The 19,487-nt window shown below is 39.1% G+C and overlaps 1 protein-coding gene across 2 annotated transcripts in view; it reads right to left on the reverse strand.

The window, feature by feature from the left end:
* The window catches only part of rttn (rotatin), a 316,401-nt gene that overhangs the window by 236,146 nt on the left and 60,768 nt on the right, over positions 1 to 19,487 (reverse strand). For both annotated transcript variants that reach the window (XM_067981445.1, XM_067981444.1), the window contains exons 4-8: positions 18,206 to 18,313; positions 17,174 to 17,264; positions 12,754 to 12,868; positions 10,884 to 11,034; positions 4,536 to 4,701 (exon numbers count right to left, since the gene is read on the reverse strand). In XM_067981445.1, the coding sequence (XP_067837546.1) occupies positions 4,536 to 4,701; positions 10,884 to 11,034; positions 12,754 to 12,868; positions 17,174 to 17,264; positions 18,206 to 18,313 (631 nt within the window). The remainder of the gene's footprint in view (positions 1 to 4,535; positions 4,702 to 10,883; positions 11,035 to 12,753; positions 12,869 to 17,173; positions 17,265 to 18,205; positions 18,314 to 19,487) is intronic.

Consider the following 19,487-nt stretch of genomic DNA (forward strand, 5'->3'; position numbering starts at 1 on the left):
GAATTTTTTTTTTTACAAAGTTACCCTACTATGGAATAATTCCACCCATGTGAAAGATCAAATCCATCACATTAAGGTATTTATATGCTGCATGAATTTTTTTTTTTGCAAGATGTTACTATGTCTTTATCATAGAAAGGTTACAGCATTGAAGGAGGCCATTTGGTCCATCGAGACCGTGCCGACTCTATGCAAGAGCAATGCAGCTAGTCCCACTCCCCTGCCCTATCCCATAGCCCTGCAATTTTTTTCCTTTCAAGTATTTATCCAGTTCCCTTTTGAAAGCCACAATTGAATCTGCCTCAACCACCCTCCCCCACAACAGCCCAGCAGTGCATTCCAGATCCTAACCACTCACTGAATAAAAAAAGTTTTTCCTCATGTCACCTTTGGGTCTTTTGCCAATCACCTTAAAATCGATGACCTCTGGTTCTTGACCCTTCCGCCAATGGGAACAGTTTCTCTCTATCTACTCTGTCTAGACTCCAAGATTTTAAACACCTCGATCAAATCTCCTCTCAACCTTCTCTGTTCCAAGGAGAACACCACCAGTTTCTCCAGTCTATCCAGATAACTAAAGTCCCTCATCCCTGGAATCATTCTAGTAAATCTTTTCTGCAACCTCCACCCTTTAGGACAAGAAAAATGAAATATCAAAACAGAGTTTGAGATTGGGATAGTGAAGTTACATTTTTTGTAATACCCAAACAAATGGCATTGCTTCATCCTATATTAAACTGCTAAAACAAATTCAAACAAACAATCAATGACTTGAGAATGGTAGTGTTTTGTTTTTAAATATGCACAATAGGAAAAAGTTTATTTTGCTCTTATAAATAGCTGCTATTGCAGATCGATAATGTACTTAGAGGTAGTCATCTAAATTGGGATTAAGTAGGCATATCACTTTGTTAGTTTTGCTAGATTTACCATTAAACAGTCATTAACTAAAATTTGCCACTGTGTGTCTACTGGAAAAAAAAATTGTGGAACTTTCTCCAAAATAGAAATTTCCAGCAAGACCTATAACCATGGATTTTTCTCTGACTGTTTATAAAATGATTTATAGCTGTGAGGAGTGAAGGCCAACCTGAGATTAAAAACATAAAGCAGGAGTTGGGTCAGTAATTCCATTGCTTCTCCATTACTCTCGTTGCCCTAGTGGTGGCAACTGATTAGTGTTAGTTGGAAAATAGCTTCACCACACAATAGATATTACCAGCAAGTAAAAATTTTTCAAGTCAAGTGGTTAAGCACAACAGCCAGATGAAAATCAAAGCTTTTTTTCTTGTCCAGAGAGATCATATATCTGAAATGTGTGACTTGTACTCAATTTCTGCTTTGCTTTAAATGGATGTTGGCTCTGAACCTAAATGTGCAAACCAATGACATCATGATTGACAGGCTGGACTGTGAGCAGCACAGAAATAACATACTATGATGGCAAATTCAATTCCACCCCTCATTTACTCCCAAACAATTTATCACTTTGGACTATTATCCTGATACAAAGCAAAGTGGGAAAAATCAGAGACAATTCCTCTTTCTAAGCACTACTGCTCTGCAATTTATCAATACCACACATTCCATAGTAATAAAGAATCAAATAGTCAAGAATGCAAATTTTCATAAGGCAGTTGCCAGCAATCTCTTCCCAACTGAACAAGAGATGTTGACTGATCTTTAAAGAAACTTAAATGATCCTTCGTCTCCTAATGGGGAATGGAAGGTCAATGTCAACAAGATGAACATAATCCCTATGATTAACAAGCTATCTTTTAATTTTTATTTTGAGGTATTTGTACTGTAATTTTATGGAATTGGCAATAATTCAGGATTAGTATGAAGATATTACAGAAGGACAGTACAATCACCGAGGTCAATACTTTAAAAAAAAAAACAGATGCATCAAAGTTCTGTAGTTTGCAATTTGGCTTGCTCCAAAATTTACTGAAATGTACGACAAATATAGCAGCTAGAAGTGAAACAGCCTTTTAAAAAATATATGGATATATAGTATCGCAGGAAGGACATCACTGTTGACTCTCAATCTTTTTCTCGCTTAAGAAAAAGTAAAGATTTCAACGCTTAGTTGGATAAGTATCTACAAGGTATTTAAATGAACTATATGAAATAGGAATTAGCAGACACCTAGAAGGATCTCTCAAATAGGGCTGGGAAGAGGAATCCTGTGGCTTTCGTTTAAGGACCATATTCATAATTTCTAGGCCTCCCCTATCACAAATGACCCAGATAAACTGTAAATACCAGATAAAAAGAACATGCCAAATGTAATTTCAAGGTGCTGTGCTTCTGAAGTTTTAAAAGTTAAATCTTTGTGAAGAGTCTTGGTGAATGGTTAGAAGATAGGTTAGTTGCTTATCTGGCACTGGATGAGATGCCAAGTGTTCTGTCTCAGAGTCACCCTTGGAATAGGCCCATCACAATGGATTTTGAAGAAGGTTGTTCATTAGAGCAGGCTTGTAAAAGAAAATCTTATTTTGTGAATTTTTGCACTCATCAAGGTGAGAGGTTAGTGCTGTGGAACAGAACACTTTCATGAACCTAGTGTTTGGTCAAGCACTCCCAGGTCAGGTGTAGGATGGCTAGTTGCAAAGTTCCCTCTACTGTACCACAAAAATCAGCCTCAACCCAACTTCAGAGAGTAGCCCCAGCTGGACTAATGTTACATTTGTCCATTTACCACACCAGACATATTGTGGCCTATTAGATAGAGGTTGCCAATTAGATTGAGCTTTGCACTGTGGGTTCATGTCCATTTAAACTCTATTAAGACAGCCTCAACTCATTTCATGTTAAGACCCCCACAGCCTGTAGAGAGGAGACTTTCATCCCATCAGTCTAGGCCAAATCCCAGAGCTGAAAGACTGCTACATCACCCAGTTCCGAAGGAAGGGGTGTTCTGTCAAACTTTGACTGGCAGCTACCAAGAGAATGCTCGGGCAGGAGAGAGAACAACATACAATGGGTATAACAAAAGCAAAATGCTGCAGATGCTGGAAATCTGAAATAAAAACAGAAAACGCTGGAAATACTAAGCAGGTCAGGCACCATCTGTGGAGAGAGAAATACAGTTAATGTTTCAGTTCAATGACCTTTTTGACACTTTTGATTTAACACAAGTGCAGGGGTTTAAGATTTCGACTTGTCTGACCCACCTCTTTTCTTACCCATGGACAATGAATAATTTCTGTAACAATGCTGCACACCTGTCAATAACATACAGTTTTACTCAGTCATCAAATTTGTGAACAGCAAGAGTGACATAATTACAAGTCCATTAAACATATGGAGTATTTATTTTTAAGACTGAATTTAATTAAAGAAAAACACAATGGCCCAGAATTTGCTGTCAAAATAACAGGGAGGCTAATGGCACTCGGCGTTCTCTACGCGCAAATAATTTTCTTCAGTAAGCCTCTATAAATTTATACTCAATCTCTCTGATAATACCTAATTTAGTCTCTCATTTTCCCTTTTTTTTTTTACTGGAGCTAAATACTCATGACAATTTATAGATCGATCCACTCTCTCAGTACTGCACTGCTGTGTCAGCCTTGTTTTAGGGCTCAAGTCCTGGTGTAGAGCTTGAATCTATAGCCAACTACCAACTGGGCCAAGCTGTCACTTGGACAGGGATGGGCTGAATGACTTTCTTACTTTTCCACATTCTAATGTTCACTCAAACACTAATATGTTTTTAATTCCTACAAGCTCATAAATCTATGGAGCTTGACTCAAGACTGTGAAACTTTCTGTAATGAATTTCCTTTGCACTTCAAGGAATAGGGACTCCCTTTCCATCACTTTCTTTCTGTCATTGCAGGAAATTACAGTGATAAAAAATTGCCTCATTGTATAAATAAGAAAATGCTACAGCCTTTAATGTTCAAAAAGAAAAAAAAGGAGAACATGGCTCATTAGCAAAAGCAAACGTCTTAAACTTAGCAATGGATGAAGATCAATCTTGGCCACCTCTCCTCCAATCAGGAAAGATAAAAGAAAGAAACCAGAGTGCAGGAAATGTGAAATACAAACAGAACATATTGGAAATACACAGCATATCATTCCACACCCATCAAGAGAAAAAGGGAGATTGTTTCAGGCATAGATCCTTTGTAAGAATTGATGGAAGGTTCTATACCTGAAATGTTAACCAGATTTTCTCTTCACAGGTCCGACATTTTCCAGTATTTTCTGTTTTTACTTATTTAAACTAGTCCAGTTAAATAAATCTCCAGAAGATTTTATTTTCAATGAAAGACTGGCAAAGTTCAATCAGAATGTCTTTGTAAATAATTGTAAAATGGAATTGAGTGCTTCAATTAAAATTGAAGTGCAGTGCACTCTAAATAAACATAACCCCTAAAAAAATGTGCAAGTGCACAAATAGACATTTCGCATTAACAGAATGTATCATGGTCCAGCATTCGTTGTCTACTGAAAAGGAGCAAATCTCCAGGATACATAAAGAGGTCATAGGTAGTATGATCCCCAAGCAACCTTTCATTTACCTTGAAGATACTGCATCACCATCTTGGCCATCCCCTCTGGGACGCTGAACAGTTCGCCCAATCACAGATGGTCTAGGACTGGTACTTCTGGGAGATGGATTTTGGGAAATATGTATCCCCCGTGTTTCCTGGGAATAAGCCACGGAAGAGTTCTGGGAAACTAAATCTAAAGGCCCACAAAAAAAGACACAAAAATGATAAAAGAAAATCCATTTCCAATATATTATAAAAAGGTAACTTAGTGTCAGGGTTACTGTTTACACAAGTGTAAATGTGGGCACTTGTTTTTTTTTAAAGTTGTTTATATCATGGATTAATAAAGAACAACCAGCATGTAGATGTAAAAGGCAAGTAGTGTCTGACAAATGTAATAAAGAGTTCTTTGAAGAAATAACAGAGCGTACAAGGATATTGTGTATATGGATTTTTAACGGATAATTGATAAGATGCCGCACAAGAGGCAAAATTAAGGCACATGTTATCAAAAGAAATATGGCAGCATAGTTAGGAAGTTGGTTAAAGGACATAAAATAAAAAGAGTGGTTAATGGATGTTTTTCAAACTAGAAGGCTGTAAACAGTGGTATTCACCACAGCTGAATACTGGGACCATTGCTCTTCTCAAAGTATATTACTAAATTTAGTATGTCCTGCCACATATCATTGAAAAATTCTATGTAATCTTTATCCTGTGATGCCTGTAAGTAACTTGATAGTTATGTGGCAATCTGTGATGCTGACTCCCTGCTGCAGTTGTCTCACTAATGCAGTTCCATGCTCTGATTTTGTTAAGTTTTTCAACCCCCAGTGTATCAGCCATCTTTGTTGAGGTAAGTACCAAACAAGTATTAACGTGTTGTTTAAATTTTTTTTTAAAAGTCTTGCTCCCTTACAGGTATCCTGGCATTTCAACCCTGCCGTTTCATCCCTTTGTGCCACCAGGTCTTCCATTTCTCCATCCTATGCTGCTGCATTTTCATGCGTCCTTTATCTTATTGCTGCAATTTGGCAATAGGCCTGTGCTTGGCTACCATTGCTTCCCGGGTCAGCCACTGGCCCATTCTTCACCAGTGCTACGTTTTCCCTCAATCAGGTTTCTGCTTCTACCTGCGGACACTTCCACAGCTTCCCTCCCCACTCATAGTCGTTAGTTCTCCCCCAGTGCTCTGCCCCTTCTGTGGGCTTCTCAACATGGCTACTCTGTCCCTGTTCGCAATCAGGACTGGTCCACCCCCTGTTCTCGGGCCCACTAAACTGTTAACAGTCCTACTTCCAAAGAATCCAAAAAGGATGGTCAGGCCACTTTGCACACAGTTAGTGCAACAATGAGGAGTTTATCATTCTGCATCAGGAAATGGAAGATTCTTCCTGTACCAATCGAGAAGAACAACCAACACTGACCGTCAGATCTCCACTGCCTGTTTTTCAGCCCATATCTCCATCACTACAGCTGCTCCTCACTTAATTAGTCCAAGTCAGGTTTCCCGCCAACATTTTATATCTTTTCTTTCTATTTTATGTTTATATCTTTATTACAATAAACTATAGAATGTTACACAATATATTTATAGCATGATCTGCACTTGGGTGTGGGGGCACAATATCAAATTGGCAGATCACATGAAAATAGGGAGTGTGATTAATTGTTAAGAGGACTGTATGTGATTTCAGGACACAGGCAGGTTAGCAGATTGGGCAGATAGATGTCAGATGAAATTTAATGCAGCCAAATGAGAAATTTTGCCAGGAAGGATAAGGAGAGGAAACATGCACTAAATGGTTAAACTTTAAAAGGACTCAAGGAGCAGAGACTTAGGATTTCAGATACAACATTTTTTTTTAAAGAAGTGGAAGAACAAGTTGTAAAAAAACAAGTATATGGGATCCTAGATTTTATAAACAGGTGCATCAAGTACAAAAGCAAAAAAGGTAATGCTAAGCCTACACAAATCATTGATTGGGCCGCAGTTACAATACTACATCCGGTTTTGGGCATCCTACCTTAAAAAGGATGTCAAAGCCATAGAAAGGGTGCAAGAGAAATTCACTAAGATGATACCAGGGATGAGAGACTTTAGCTATTAGCAGAGCCGAGAGAAACTGAGGCTCTTTTCATTACAGCAGAGAAAGTTATGAGGAGATTTGATAGACATTTTCAAAATGACTACTACCTGTTTTGATAAAGTAAATAAGGAAAACTATTTTCACTGGTCAATGAGTTGATAACTATAGGGCATAAACCAAAGATGAAAGGCAGAGGTTGGGAAAATAATTTTTACACTGTTTCCACAGTGGTGAAGACTCCACAATGGGAGATGGGGAAACGACAGGGGAATGGGACTAAGTGGAAAGCTCATTTAAAGAGCAGACATGGGTGAGATTCTACGATTCATTCTCGTTGGGAGCCCTATATTCATCCATTTCATTGGATCCACCTGCTTGCTGTTAATGGTACTATTGTGTTTAAAGACAAATCACTGCTTTTAAAAAAAAATCAGTTTTCACTGAGTATTTAGCATCAATAGCATTTAATGCCATGGGAGTAAAAACGGCATCTAAAACATTTAAGCCAGGCAGCTGACCATTAAAACTTTGCTGGCATCAGTCTATAAATTGCACATCAGATCATCAGATTATCAGATTATAAAAGCCTACATGAAAGTGCATGTTTCCACAGTTGATTCCACAGGACAGACTAATAATAATTCAAAGCTGTTTATTTGCATGAATCTTTTTTATTATCCTGTATTGCAAATATACAAATGTAATTACAATATTAAGAAAAAGTACAAGAAAAAATTCAAATTATCTAATAGTTATAATTAACCAACTTCAAACAGTAGACTATGCTTGCCATTCTTAGTATTTATTCCTATATTAAATTTCTCCGGATCTCATTTAAAATAAATGGGTTAATAAATCTATTTAAATAGTAACTTAATGAATTTCGTATTCATACATTAAGCATGTGTATGCTCAAATCCCACAATTCAATTTCACAAGATAGATTCGGACGAAGGCAGCCCTTCATCCCATTTTGATTTTGTCCTTCTGTAATACCTTCCCTACTGTCTTCCCTTTACGGCTTCCAGCGGTTTCTTAAATCACTCCAATGTCTAGCCTCAACCACCTTTCCTTGCCTTTGATCACCTTGTGTGTAAATAAATAAATTCCAGACATCTATTCTAAATTTGCCATTCGCAACCTTGTGCCTGTGCCCTCTTATCCTTCAGCCTTGATATATCAAGTATTGTGTCAGATTTACTTTCTCTATATTTTGTCATTACTTTACTCTGTAAATATTCCCTCCAAGATGCCTCTTTGCAAGGTTGAAGAGCCGCAGCTTAACAAGTCATTACTCCTAACTCTTCCTTCCGATACGGGATCAGCTTTGTGCTCTCTTGCACTACCTGTAGACCTGGATGGTCCCCTTCAAGACTCAAGTCTCTCTACATTCTCCCTTGCCTAAGTCATGCTCCATTACCTAGCTGTGTCCAAGAATTGGCAAAACTCATCCAGAGATCAGGCAAATTCAAATGTCACTCAAGTACGCTCTAGATCTTTCAAGGTCCCGATGCTGCAGTAACCAGTCATACTGAATATAATTAAGAGATCAAAGATAAAACGTGGGTTGTTTTAATCAGTGGGGTTGAACTATAGACCCCCCCCCCCACAAACTGTGGTAGAGAAATAAAAGATGAGTAGGAATAATAACATCATTGATCTAGGAGATTTTAATTACCCAGTCATTGGTTGGGACAGGGAGGGAATATATAGAGAAAGGCGAATAGAATTCCTGAAATATGTGCCGGACTCCTTTCTCAAGCGATACATTTGTATGCCTACAAGAAGACAGGCATTGCTAGATCTAATTATGAGCAATGAAATAGATCAGGTAGATGAATTAAGTGTGGGTGAGCGCCTCGGGAGTAGTGACCATAATATGATTAGATTTAGTTTCAAATTGAAAGGCAAAAATATTAGTACAAAAACAAGGGCACAGATTGGAATAGGACAGATTTTAGAAACATGACGATGAGGTAGCTGAGGTGAACGTACGAAAAAAGAACATATGAATGTACAAAAAAGATGAACAGATAAAGACCAGCTGGACCATCAAGCCTGTTCCAGGTAAGATGGAAAGAGACATTGGCGCACAGGTCTATTTCAACATTGGGATAGTTTTATAAAGGAGATTGTAGAGTTACAGGCTAAATATATACCATTGAAAAAGGTGACTAATTCAAGTTTAAGAATGCTGTGGATAAATAAAATAAGTTGGAAACAATTGAAGAAGGGTGTGTATGAGGCCTATATAAATTAAGATGATTAAAAATTAGAGAATGAGAAAATAAGAAAAAAGGTTAAGAAAGGAATAAGGAAAGCAAGGAGACAATCTTCAAAAATATTATAAAAAAGCGGATTATTCTACAAATATATCAATAAAAAGAGAATTGTCAAATGTAAGGTGGGACCCCGAAGAGGAGAGGATAACGAGTTACTAGAAGACAAACGTAAATTGGCAGGGAAGCTTAACAAGTATTTCCCTTCAGTGTTTACAAAATAGAGAAGCATATTGGGTGAGGGAGGTAAATCCTGAATTGCTTAAAAGCAAATTGAGAAATATAAATAAATAAAAGGAAAATATTAAACAAATTAGTTAAGTTTTATAAACTTGAAATGGTGAAAAGAAATAGGAGAGGCCCTAGGAATTATATTTCAGGGTTCTATAGAGTGGATGTGTGCCAGAGGATTGGAAAGTGGCCAATGTAATACCCATTTTCAAAAAGGGAAAAAGAGCTATTCCGAGTAACTACAGACCAGTTAGGAAAGTTTGGAATCTTTAATTAAAGATGAAATTACTAAATATCCTGAAGAGAAAATAATTAGAAGCAGCCAACAGATTTCAGAAAGTAAACTTAACAGAGTTCTGGGAGGAGGTGACGGATGTGATGGAGGGGGGAAATGCAGTGGATTTGGTGTACATGGACTTTCAGAAAGCATTTGACAAGGTACCACACGAGAGATTATTGGATAAAATTATGGGATTAGGGAGAGGGTAGCAGATTGGATTAAAAACCAGTTAAAAAAGAGGAAACAGAGAGCAGGAGTTAAGGCGGTTTCTCGGAGTGGTTGCAAGGAGGTAGCGGTATTCCACAGGGTTCCGTTCTGGGACCATTTCTGTTCATTGTGTACATCAACGATTTGGATATAGGGCTATAGGGAATTATGTTCAAATTGGTACAGTAAATAATTCTGAAGACCAAAGGAAGCTGCAAAGGGATATTAATGAGATGGTGGAATGGACAAAAAAAGTGCCAAATGGAATTCAATGTCAGTAAAGTCAGATGGTACATTTTGGTTAAAAAAAAAGTAATCATTATACTTTGAATGGAGGAATGCCATGTGATGTGGAAGAACAGATGAATTTGAGGATTCAGGTTCACAAGACGTTAAAAGCAACACCTCAAGTAGATAAGGGAATTGAAAAAGCTAATAGAACACAGGGTTTATGGCAAAAGGTGTTGAATGTAAAAGTTGAGTTGTAATGGTGAATCTGATTAACCCTTAGTAATACCACAGTTGGAATACTGTGTGCAATTTTGGGCTCCACACTATAGGAAGGATGTTGAGGCAAACTACAGTACAAATTCACTAGGATGTTGCCTGGTTTGAGGAAATACAAATACAAAGAAAGACTTATAAATTTGAGTCTGATTTAATTAGAACAGAGGTGATTACAAAGTGAATTGGTAGAGGTATTCAAAATAATGAAGAGGTACAGTAGATACAAACAGACTGTTTCAAGTGATTGAGGAAGTAGAATGTGGGGACATATATACAATGTTAAGAGATTTAGGACAGAGAGCAGGAGAAACTGTTTATACATACATGGTTGTATACCTGTGGAATGCACCACTGAAGTTAGTGACTGAAGCAGAGACCATGTCAACATTTAAGAATAGGTTAGATGGGTGTTTGGTTATAGGTGATACTGCTTGTGTGGGGGATAAACGCCAACACAAACTGGTTGGAGCATTAGGGATGGGCAATAAATGCTGGCCTTGCCAGCAAAGCCCACACCCCATGAACCAATGAAAAAAAAATCCAGTTTCCGTTTTGTAATGTATATGGAATTCTTTCAGCCTAGACTAGGTTAATTAATTTCTGATGGGGTCAGTCAGTCATGCAGTTAACATTAGTGAGCTTCCCACATATGTTCACAAAGCCAACAGTGAACTACATGCTTCACCATTTGAGACACAGACAGCCTGGTCCCTACTGTAATTTTTTAAGTCATATTTAAACTAAAATATTTGGGTGAAAGACAGTAAGTAGTTCAACTTACCTTGTTTTGCAGAAAAGAAGCTGGGATCCCTGTGGAAGTTCAGTCTACTTTGTAAATAATTGCACAGTTGGGTCAGGCAACCTACAGCTTGCATTGCTAAATGTTGTGTTCCATCTCTCCCAAATGCTAATTTTGTCAACAAGAGAAGGTTCTAAAAGGGAAAGAGTTAAAATATTAGTGATTATGGTTAAATGAAAAAGCAAGGAACTCCCTCAATGGTTCAGCAAATTTATTTGGCAAGTAGATGAGCCGTGCAGACAGGAAGGTTCCAGGTTTGATTCCCCATCTGTGCTGACTTAGCCAACTATAGCCAGGGTGGCAGCAAAGGTGCTATATTGCCTTCAGTGCCCTGGGCTAGGTAAGGAAAGCAAAATCAAAATGGACATGTTTACCACTTCTTACCCAGTGCCCCCTTCTGGATGTGCACATGTGCACACATTGGCTGGGAATAGGATTGGTTCAGCTGTGATGTCCCCGGTGGATAAATAGCCTGCTAACACTCACTACGAGGCTCACACATGAATAATCAACATGCCAATATGTGTGGAGATTGCAGCCTAGCCAGCAGCATTACTTAATGCATTTCGCTCAGGTTAGTCAAATAAGACTAACAACTGGCCAGTTTCCAAGCATGATCCAACCTTAAAGTTAAAGAGCATCTGAAATTATTGATCCCAGGCCAGACTTCTGACCTATTGTAGCTCTTCCTGAATTCTGTCCTAAATTCCAAACTGAAGCTTAATTTAGCCGTGTTATCTAACCCAACTGTACCTGAAGACAAATCTCTTCCAAATTTAAAAAAAATAAATAAAACCAAATCTAACTGTTACTGATGGGTTTTGGTAAATACAAAACAATTTTAATTCATGATAGATTCATATTGCTAACCATACGTCGCCCTCCTACAGATCTGTCTTGCTCAAGCAGATGGCAATGTGCAAAGTACCAGAAAAGGGAACAGTTCATGATAATCATGAAAAACACACATTTTATGCTGTCTTTGAACAAGATTTGACAGTTTGTTTCCACAGATATAAAATGACACTGTACCCTTATGTTATCATACCAAGTGAGACAATTTAATACTTAGCTTTTGCTTGTTGAATTAACCACAAGCTTTCCTGAGCTGCTACAAGATTTTTTTTTAAAACCAAAATCATGTAGACAAAGAAATTTAACATCTAGTTCTTCTAAACACAATTAGCTATTAATTTCAGAGAAAGCAGTAGCAGTTTTAATTCCCGATGAAATGCAATTATTGGCAGAGTGCATTTTTAAAACAGAGATCTAATTTCTAATAATCATTGAACTGTATCTTCTATGCGACATGAATCGTGATTTTTAAAAAAATTTGTTCTCAGGACCTAAGTGACGCTAGTAAGCTCACATTTATTGCTCACCCCTGAACTGCCTTAAAAAGGTAATGGGAAGCCTCCTTACTTTATAGCAATTGTTCGTTTTTACTTCAGAGGACAATAAGAGTCAACCACGAAGTGTGGGACTAGAGCTGAATGCAGGCCAGGTAGGGGTGACGGGTTCCGTTCCCTGAAGGACATCAATGAACCAATTGGGTTTTTATGACAATCTGGCAGCTTCCATGGTGATTTTTTCTGGTGCCAGCCCAATAATCACCAAATTTATTGAATCCAATTTCACAACTTGTCACGGTATAGTTTGAACTCATGAGTTCTGGATTGTTAGTCCAATACCAATACACAACCTTGCTTGATTATTAATCACATTTCACTTAATAAGGCTTTGGTTTCTCTATCAATATATAACCTAACTCTGAAATTGGAAAGATTTTATTCTTACAGGACTGAATATGGGTCAATATTTAACCTACGACCATGAATAGTGTGTTTCTTACCTGGACGATCTTTGGGCGCTGAAGGAAGATTTCAGCCGGAAAATCCTGTATGATAACATCTTGTAGAAGCTCACAGGTATTGCGAACTAAGGTGCGATTGCTGCTTTTCAGAGAACTATTCAAAAAATATAACGTTTAGAGGATAAACCTTTTTCCCATAACATATATTTTGGGTTTGAGTGGGTAGTTTTAGAAATGTATAAACAGCAAGAGCCATGTTGTGAAGAAGCTCAAATCCATTTTTGCAGATGCCTGCGAAACTTGGCTTAGCTGCACACTTGTTTATCCTCAGGTGGAATGTCTCTATTCTGGTTTATAGAAGGCCAAATACATAAACACATTCTGTTTCAATTCATGTATATGATCCCACGATGAGAAGGATTTACACTTCTCACTAGATTTCAGTGTCTACCTCAATGGCCCAGAAATTGCTTTTAAAATAACGGTGAGCCCAACAGTGGTCACCGTTATTAGCAGCGCAATTGAACAGCAAGTTCCGGCAACCACACATGCAGAGTCAAATGCGGAAATCCGGAATGTGCTCTTCCTGGTTCGCCAGAGATCTGACAGCTTCGCCTTAAAGGGACCTCGCCGGCTGCAATCAATGGACCAGCGCCAGCCTACTCTCCTGCCCAGTTGGAAACAAACTAATCTCGTCACAAAACAGGTACGCTCAGTTTTATAAGTCTAAAGTTTTAACAGCGTGGTAAGTCTTAATGACTGCCAAACAACCTCTCTGGCGCTAAAAATTAACTTTTGAAAATGTGAAGTCTCATTACTCCTGATTTCAATAGTTTTTGGACATTTAAAAAAAAAAATTTTAAAAAACTTTTTTCTTCTGTCTCTTTTCCCTCAGTCTTTTAATCTTCTCTCTTTATTTTGCTTTCTCTATGTCATTTTTTAATACCTTATCGGGCACATCCAGATTTTTAGTCTGCGCTATTTGTGAATGAACTGCACTTCCTGGTTCTCACAGCGAGGCTTGCTTCAAGCTGATTGACTGAGGAGCCTTAGAGATCCTTTCACCACTCGCAGTTCAAGGGAGTTGCCTCCAAAAAGAACGTGGTGACTTAGGAACATAGGAACAGGAGTAGGCCATTCAGCCCCTCGTGCCTGCTCCGCCATTTGATAAGATCATGGCTGATCTGTGATCTAACTCCATATACCCGCCTTTGGCCCATATCCCTTAATACCTTTGGTTGCCGAAAAGCTATCTATCTCAGATTTAAATTTAGCAATTGAGCTAGTATCAATTGCCGTTTGCGGAAGAGAGTTCCAAACTTCTACCACCCTTTGTGTGTAGAAATGTTTTCTAATCTCGCTCCTGAAAGGTCTGGCTCTAATTTTTAGACTGTGCCCCCTAAATAGTTTCTCTCTATCCACCCTATCCGTTCCCCTTAATATCTTATAAACTTCGATCAGATCACCCCTTAACCTTCGAAACTCCAGAGAATACAACCCCAATTTGTGTAATCTCTCATCGTAACTTAACCCTTGAAGTCCGGGTATCATTCTAGTAAACCTACGCTGCACTCCCTCCAAGGCCAATATGTCCTTCCGAAGGTGCAGTGCCCAGAACTGCTCACAGTATTCCAGGTGCGGTCTAACCAGGGTTTTGTATAGCTGCAGCATAACTTCTGCCCCCTTGTACTCCAGTCCTCGAGATATAAAGGCCAACATTCCATTAGCCTTATTATTTTCTGCACCTGTTCATGACACTTCAATGATCTATGTACCTGAACCCCTAAGTCCTTTTGGACATCCACTGTTTTTAACTTGTTACCATTTAGAAAGTACCCTGTTCTATCCCTTTTTGATCCAAAGTGGATGACCTCACGTTTGTCTACATTGAATTCCATTTGCCACAGTTTTGCCCATTCACGTAATCTATCAATATCACTTTGTAATTTTAAGTTTTCAGCTACACTGCTTACAATGCCACCAATCTTTGTGTCATCGGCAAACTTAGATATGAGATTTTCTATGCCTTCATCTAAGTGGTTAATAAATATTGTGAATAATTGAGGCCCCAAGACAGATCCCTGCGGGACTCCACTAGTCACATCCTGCCAATGTGAATACTTACCCATTATCCCAACTCTCTGTCGCCTTTCGCTCAGCCAACTTCCCAACCAAGTCCGTACTTATCCCTCGATTCCATGGGCTTCTATCTTAGCTAACAGTCTCTTATGTGGGACCTTATCAAATGCCTTCTGGAAGTCCATATAAATAACATCCATTGACATTCCCCTGTCCACTACTTTAGTCACCTCTTCAAAAAATTCAATCAGGTTTGTCAGGCACGACCTACCTTTCACAAATCCATGCTGGCTCTTTCTGATTAACTGAAAATTCTCGAGGTGTTCAGTCACCCTATCCTTAATTATAGACTCCAGCATTTTCCCCACAACAGATGTTAGGCTAACTGGTCTATAATTCCTTGGTTTCCCTCTCTCTCCTTTCTTAAAAAGCAAAGTGACATGTGCAATTTTCCAATCCAGACGACAGTTCCTGAATCTAGAGAACTTTGAAAGATTATAGTTACGGCATCTGCAATGTGCTCACCTACTTCCTTTAAAACCCTGGGATTTAAACCATCTGGTCCTGGGGATTTGTCACTCTTTAGTGCTATTATTTTCTTCATTACTGTTGCTTTACTTATGTTAATTTTATCGAGACCCTGTCCCCGATTCAATATTAGTTTTCTTGGGATTTCCGGCAAACTATCCTCTTTTTCTACTGTAAATACTGACGCAAAGTAATCGTTCAACATGTCCGCCATTTCCCCATTGTCAATGACAATATCCCCACTTTCAGTTTTTAAGAGGCCAACACTGCTCCTGACCACCCTCTTTTTCCTAATGTAACTATAAAAGTTCTTCGTATTGGTTTTGATATCCCTTGCAAGTTTCTTTTCATACTCTCTTTTTGTAGCTCTTACTATCTGTTTTGTGACCCTTTGTTGATCTTTGTATCTTTCCCATTTGCCAGGATCTGTGCCATTTTTTGCCTTTTTGTATGCCCTTTCCTTACGTCGTATACTGTCCCTTACCTCTTTAGTTGTCCATGCTGTTTTTTTTGGCAAGTAGAGTTCTTGCCCCTCAGGGGTACGTTAAATGTTTCTTTAAACATTTCCCACTGATCATCAGTCATTTTACCCATTAACAGATTTGCCCAGTTTACCGTGGACAGTCTCTGTCTCATGCCATTGAAGTCGGCCTTACCCAAGTCTAGAATCTTAGCAGCTGACTCACTTTTTTCCCTTTCAAACACTACATTGAACTCGATCATGTTACAATCGCTATTGGATAGATGTTCGCGTACAGTTAAGCCGTTAACTAAATCTGGTTCATTACTCATTACTAAATCTAGTATGGCTTGCCCCCTTGTTGCCTCTAGGACATACTGCTGTAGAAAACTATCCCAAACACACAAGAAATTCACTACCTTTCTGACAGTTGCTAGTCTGCTTTTCCCAATCTATGTGAAGGTTAAAGTCCCCCATTAAGACCACTATGCCTTTGCTACACGCTTGTCTAATCTCTGCATTTATACAATCTAGCACTTCAGAGCTGCTGCCAGGGGTCCTATATACAATTCCCACGATAGTCTTAGATTCTTTCCTATTTCTCAATTCAACCCATAAGGTCTCTGTTGGCTGCTTACCTCTCGTTATATCCCCTTTATCATTGAAGTGATTTCATCTCTAATCATTAAGGCTACTCCTCCCCCTCTTCCATTTTCCCTATCCCTCCTGTAGACCTTATAACCTGGTATATTTAGTTCCCAATCCTGACCATCCTGCAGCCATGTCTCAGTAATAGCCATCATGTCATATCCTCCAATTTGAATTTGAACCTGTAGTTCATTTAATTTATTCCTTATACTCCGTGCATTTGTATTTACAACTCTTAGTTGGGCCACACATCCTAGCCTGACCTTCAGCTTTGATGCTGGATTAATCGCCTTACACCTTCTAGTTTTCACTTTATCTGTAGTGCCTAAAGTACACTTTCTTTCCGCTGCTCTACGCTTATCCCTTTCACTTGTTCTTGAACAACTGTTTGTACTATTTGTATTGTAAATTCCCCCTGGGTCTTCCCCTCTCTTGCTGCTCTCAACTTTACTCCCTTCTGACTCCCCGCTCAGGTTCCCATCCCCCTGCCACTCTAGTTTAAACCTTCCCCAACAGCACTAACAAACACCCCCGCGGGTGGGTGAATTTAAATCTAGTGAGCGACGACCACTGCTGGTTCGCTGCTCAGAGCAATTTATGAGCCAATATGCCGAAGGCGGAGTAAATTGGTTAAAATGAACCATTTTAATGGTTCTCACACTCGAACACACACACACACACACACACACACACACACACTTTTCAATATTACTCAGGTCATCATTCAAACATACTAAGGCCTACCTCTCGTTTGATAAAAGAACATGTCTGTCTGTCATAGTCAGCGTCAACCAGGGAAAGGTGGAATACTTCAGACATTTGACTGCATCATTAACTAAAAACAGAAAACAAAAACCTTGAAATTGGAGTGCAAAATAGCCATATTTATTCATCTATAATGAATATTAACGACATCTAGTGCAATGCGTAAGACGGAAGTTCCCCAACCACTGCCCCCCACCCCCCCAAAAAAACATGTAGAACCTCTACAAAAAAGCATATCGTCCAGTTAATGGCCCCTTCACAGTTTTCTCATTTCTACACTGTTCTCTTTCAGTCTGGAGGATGAACATTTTAAGTCAGAGACTCCTCCACAGCTATTACCAATGTCTTACCATATTGATCATAATGAGCCATAGGAAAGAAAGTTAGGGGGTCTGCTTTCTCTTTCTCTCTCAGTGAGGTGCAATAATCCTTTCAGTTATTGATTTTCTGTATCGGCACAACTCTGAAAAGGTATTATGTACAATTTTTCCTGAAGCATACACACTAAAAGAGCTCTTGACAACAATGCATTGAAAACATTTATTTATTTTACACTTCTTTCGAGACACTGCAAACAATTCTGTGCTACAGCAACAAGAGGTGTTACTTCTTCACCTAAATTGATGATGTACTTGTGGAAAACACAGCAAAAAAGGAACTGGCGACCTGTTCAGAGGGCACAAATTTTATACAATACACATATTACATGACTGATGAATATCTATAAAACATCTTAAAATGGGGCTGTTTGTGCAACGGATCTCTACTAATATCTTGACTTTAAAAAGTTTTACATTGTAATGACCGTGTGCTGAAACCTGACTTTTCAGCAGTCAGCCTTGGCCTCCTTGCACCTTCTGCTATTCCACTATAGCAATAGTGTCTGGGAATTTTTAGTGAAGAAGGTGGTAGCAGATGATGATGCTGGGATCTCAGTCCTCAAGACTAAATCTTCTAAAAGGAAAACCATATCTGAAAACATACGAGCGCATAGGATTCTGGACAACTCACCAATCACTTTCTGAGGCAGAATTTCGTTTGGTTTTACTTTACTGTAGTTGCTTCTCTGAAAGTAACCAACCACTGTTTCTTCCTCCTCGAATGTAACAGGTGGCATAGCTGTAGAAATTTTTAAAAGTTGGATTATTTTTACTCCTAATACAAGCTAGGTGTTACAGGTAGGTCTCACATTTAGCAGCATTTTAAAATTTCAAATCAGAACCTGACATCTAGTCTACTAAGTCTCTCAAATCACTAACATCAAATGGCATTTTTACAGGAGATAATTTGTGTGAGGCAAACTGATAATTTTACTAGGAAAACACTTCCAATAAGGTCCAGTTCTCACAACATGAGAATATAGATTTTTACATTATGCATCAAAAATCAGTCAGCGAATGATTCTCCTGTAATGGTAAAATGCCTTTCCTCAGCTTTTCCCCCAAGCTTACCATTACAATTCTCGATGCCAGAGTTGCCATCAGGGAAATATCAAAGTATAATTTATCATATTCCTTGTATCCCTCTCTACCCACATCCCTCTTCCCCCTCCCAACCCCACTTCCTTCTGTGTTCACCCCTGGAAAAAGCTCTCCTGCAAGTCACTTACAACTGCACTTTCAAATTCCCAACTGTTTAAGCCTTTGGCCCTCCATTCAGCAAGACATTTTGCAGCTACCAATCTGCTCAACCTCATCTCCACCTCTGATGCCCTTGTCCCCATTAAAACCATTACTCTATCTCACCCTGATCATTCCCGCTGGTACGACCCTCATCTCCGCTCCCTTAAGTCCAAGGGGCACAGAATTGAACGTTTATGATAGACAATTGGTTCAGCCATTCATTGCCAGATCTGGCTGGACCACATAAAGCAGGTCCTGCTCTCCTCTGCCAAACTGCTCATTATTCCAGGGTCATCCTGGAATCCAAAGATAGCCCCCGGCTTCCCTTCTCCACTACGAGCTGTCTTCTTAAACCCCTCTCCCCTGCCGCCTCCATCCTCACCTCCAACAACAAGTGGGAGGAGCTCATGCACTACTTTGTCACTAAGATTGAGACCATCCGTTCAGCTGCCTCTGCCGCTTCTCTCCCTTCCCCTAGCCCACCAAGTTAAACTTTCCTACGTTTCCCCCCGCCCTAGCTCTGAACTTGCATCTTTCTCTAGTTTCTTTCCTATCTCCCCTGATGCCCTCTTCAAGCTCATCTTGACCATGAGACCCACCTCCTGCTCCCTCGACCCTACTCCCACCAAACTGCTGACCACCCAACTTCCTTTCCTGGCCCCCATGTTAGG

Source organism: Heptranchias perlo, chromosome 3, assembly GCF_035084215.1.
Source record: "Heptranchias perlo isolate sHepPer1 chromosome 3, sHepPer1.hap1, whole genome shotgun sequence".
NCBI classification, from domain to species: domain Eukaryota; kingdom Metazoa; phylum Chordata; class Chondrichthyes; order Hexanchiformes; family Hexanchidae; genus Heptranchias; species Heptranchias perlo.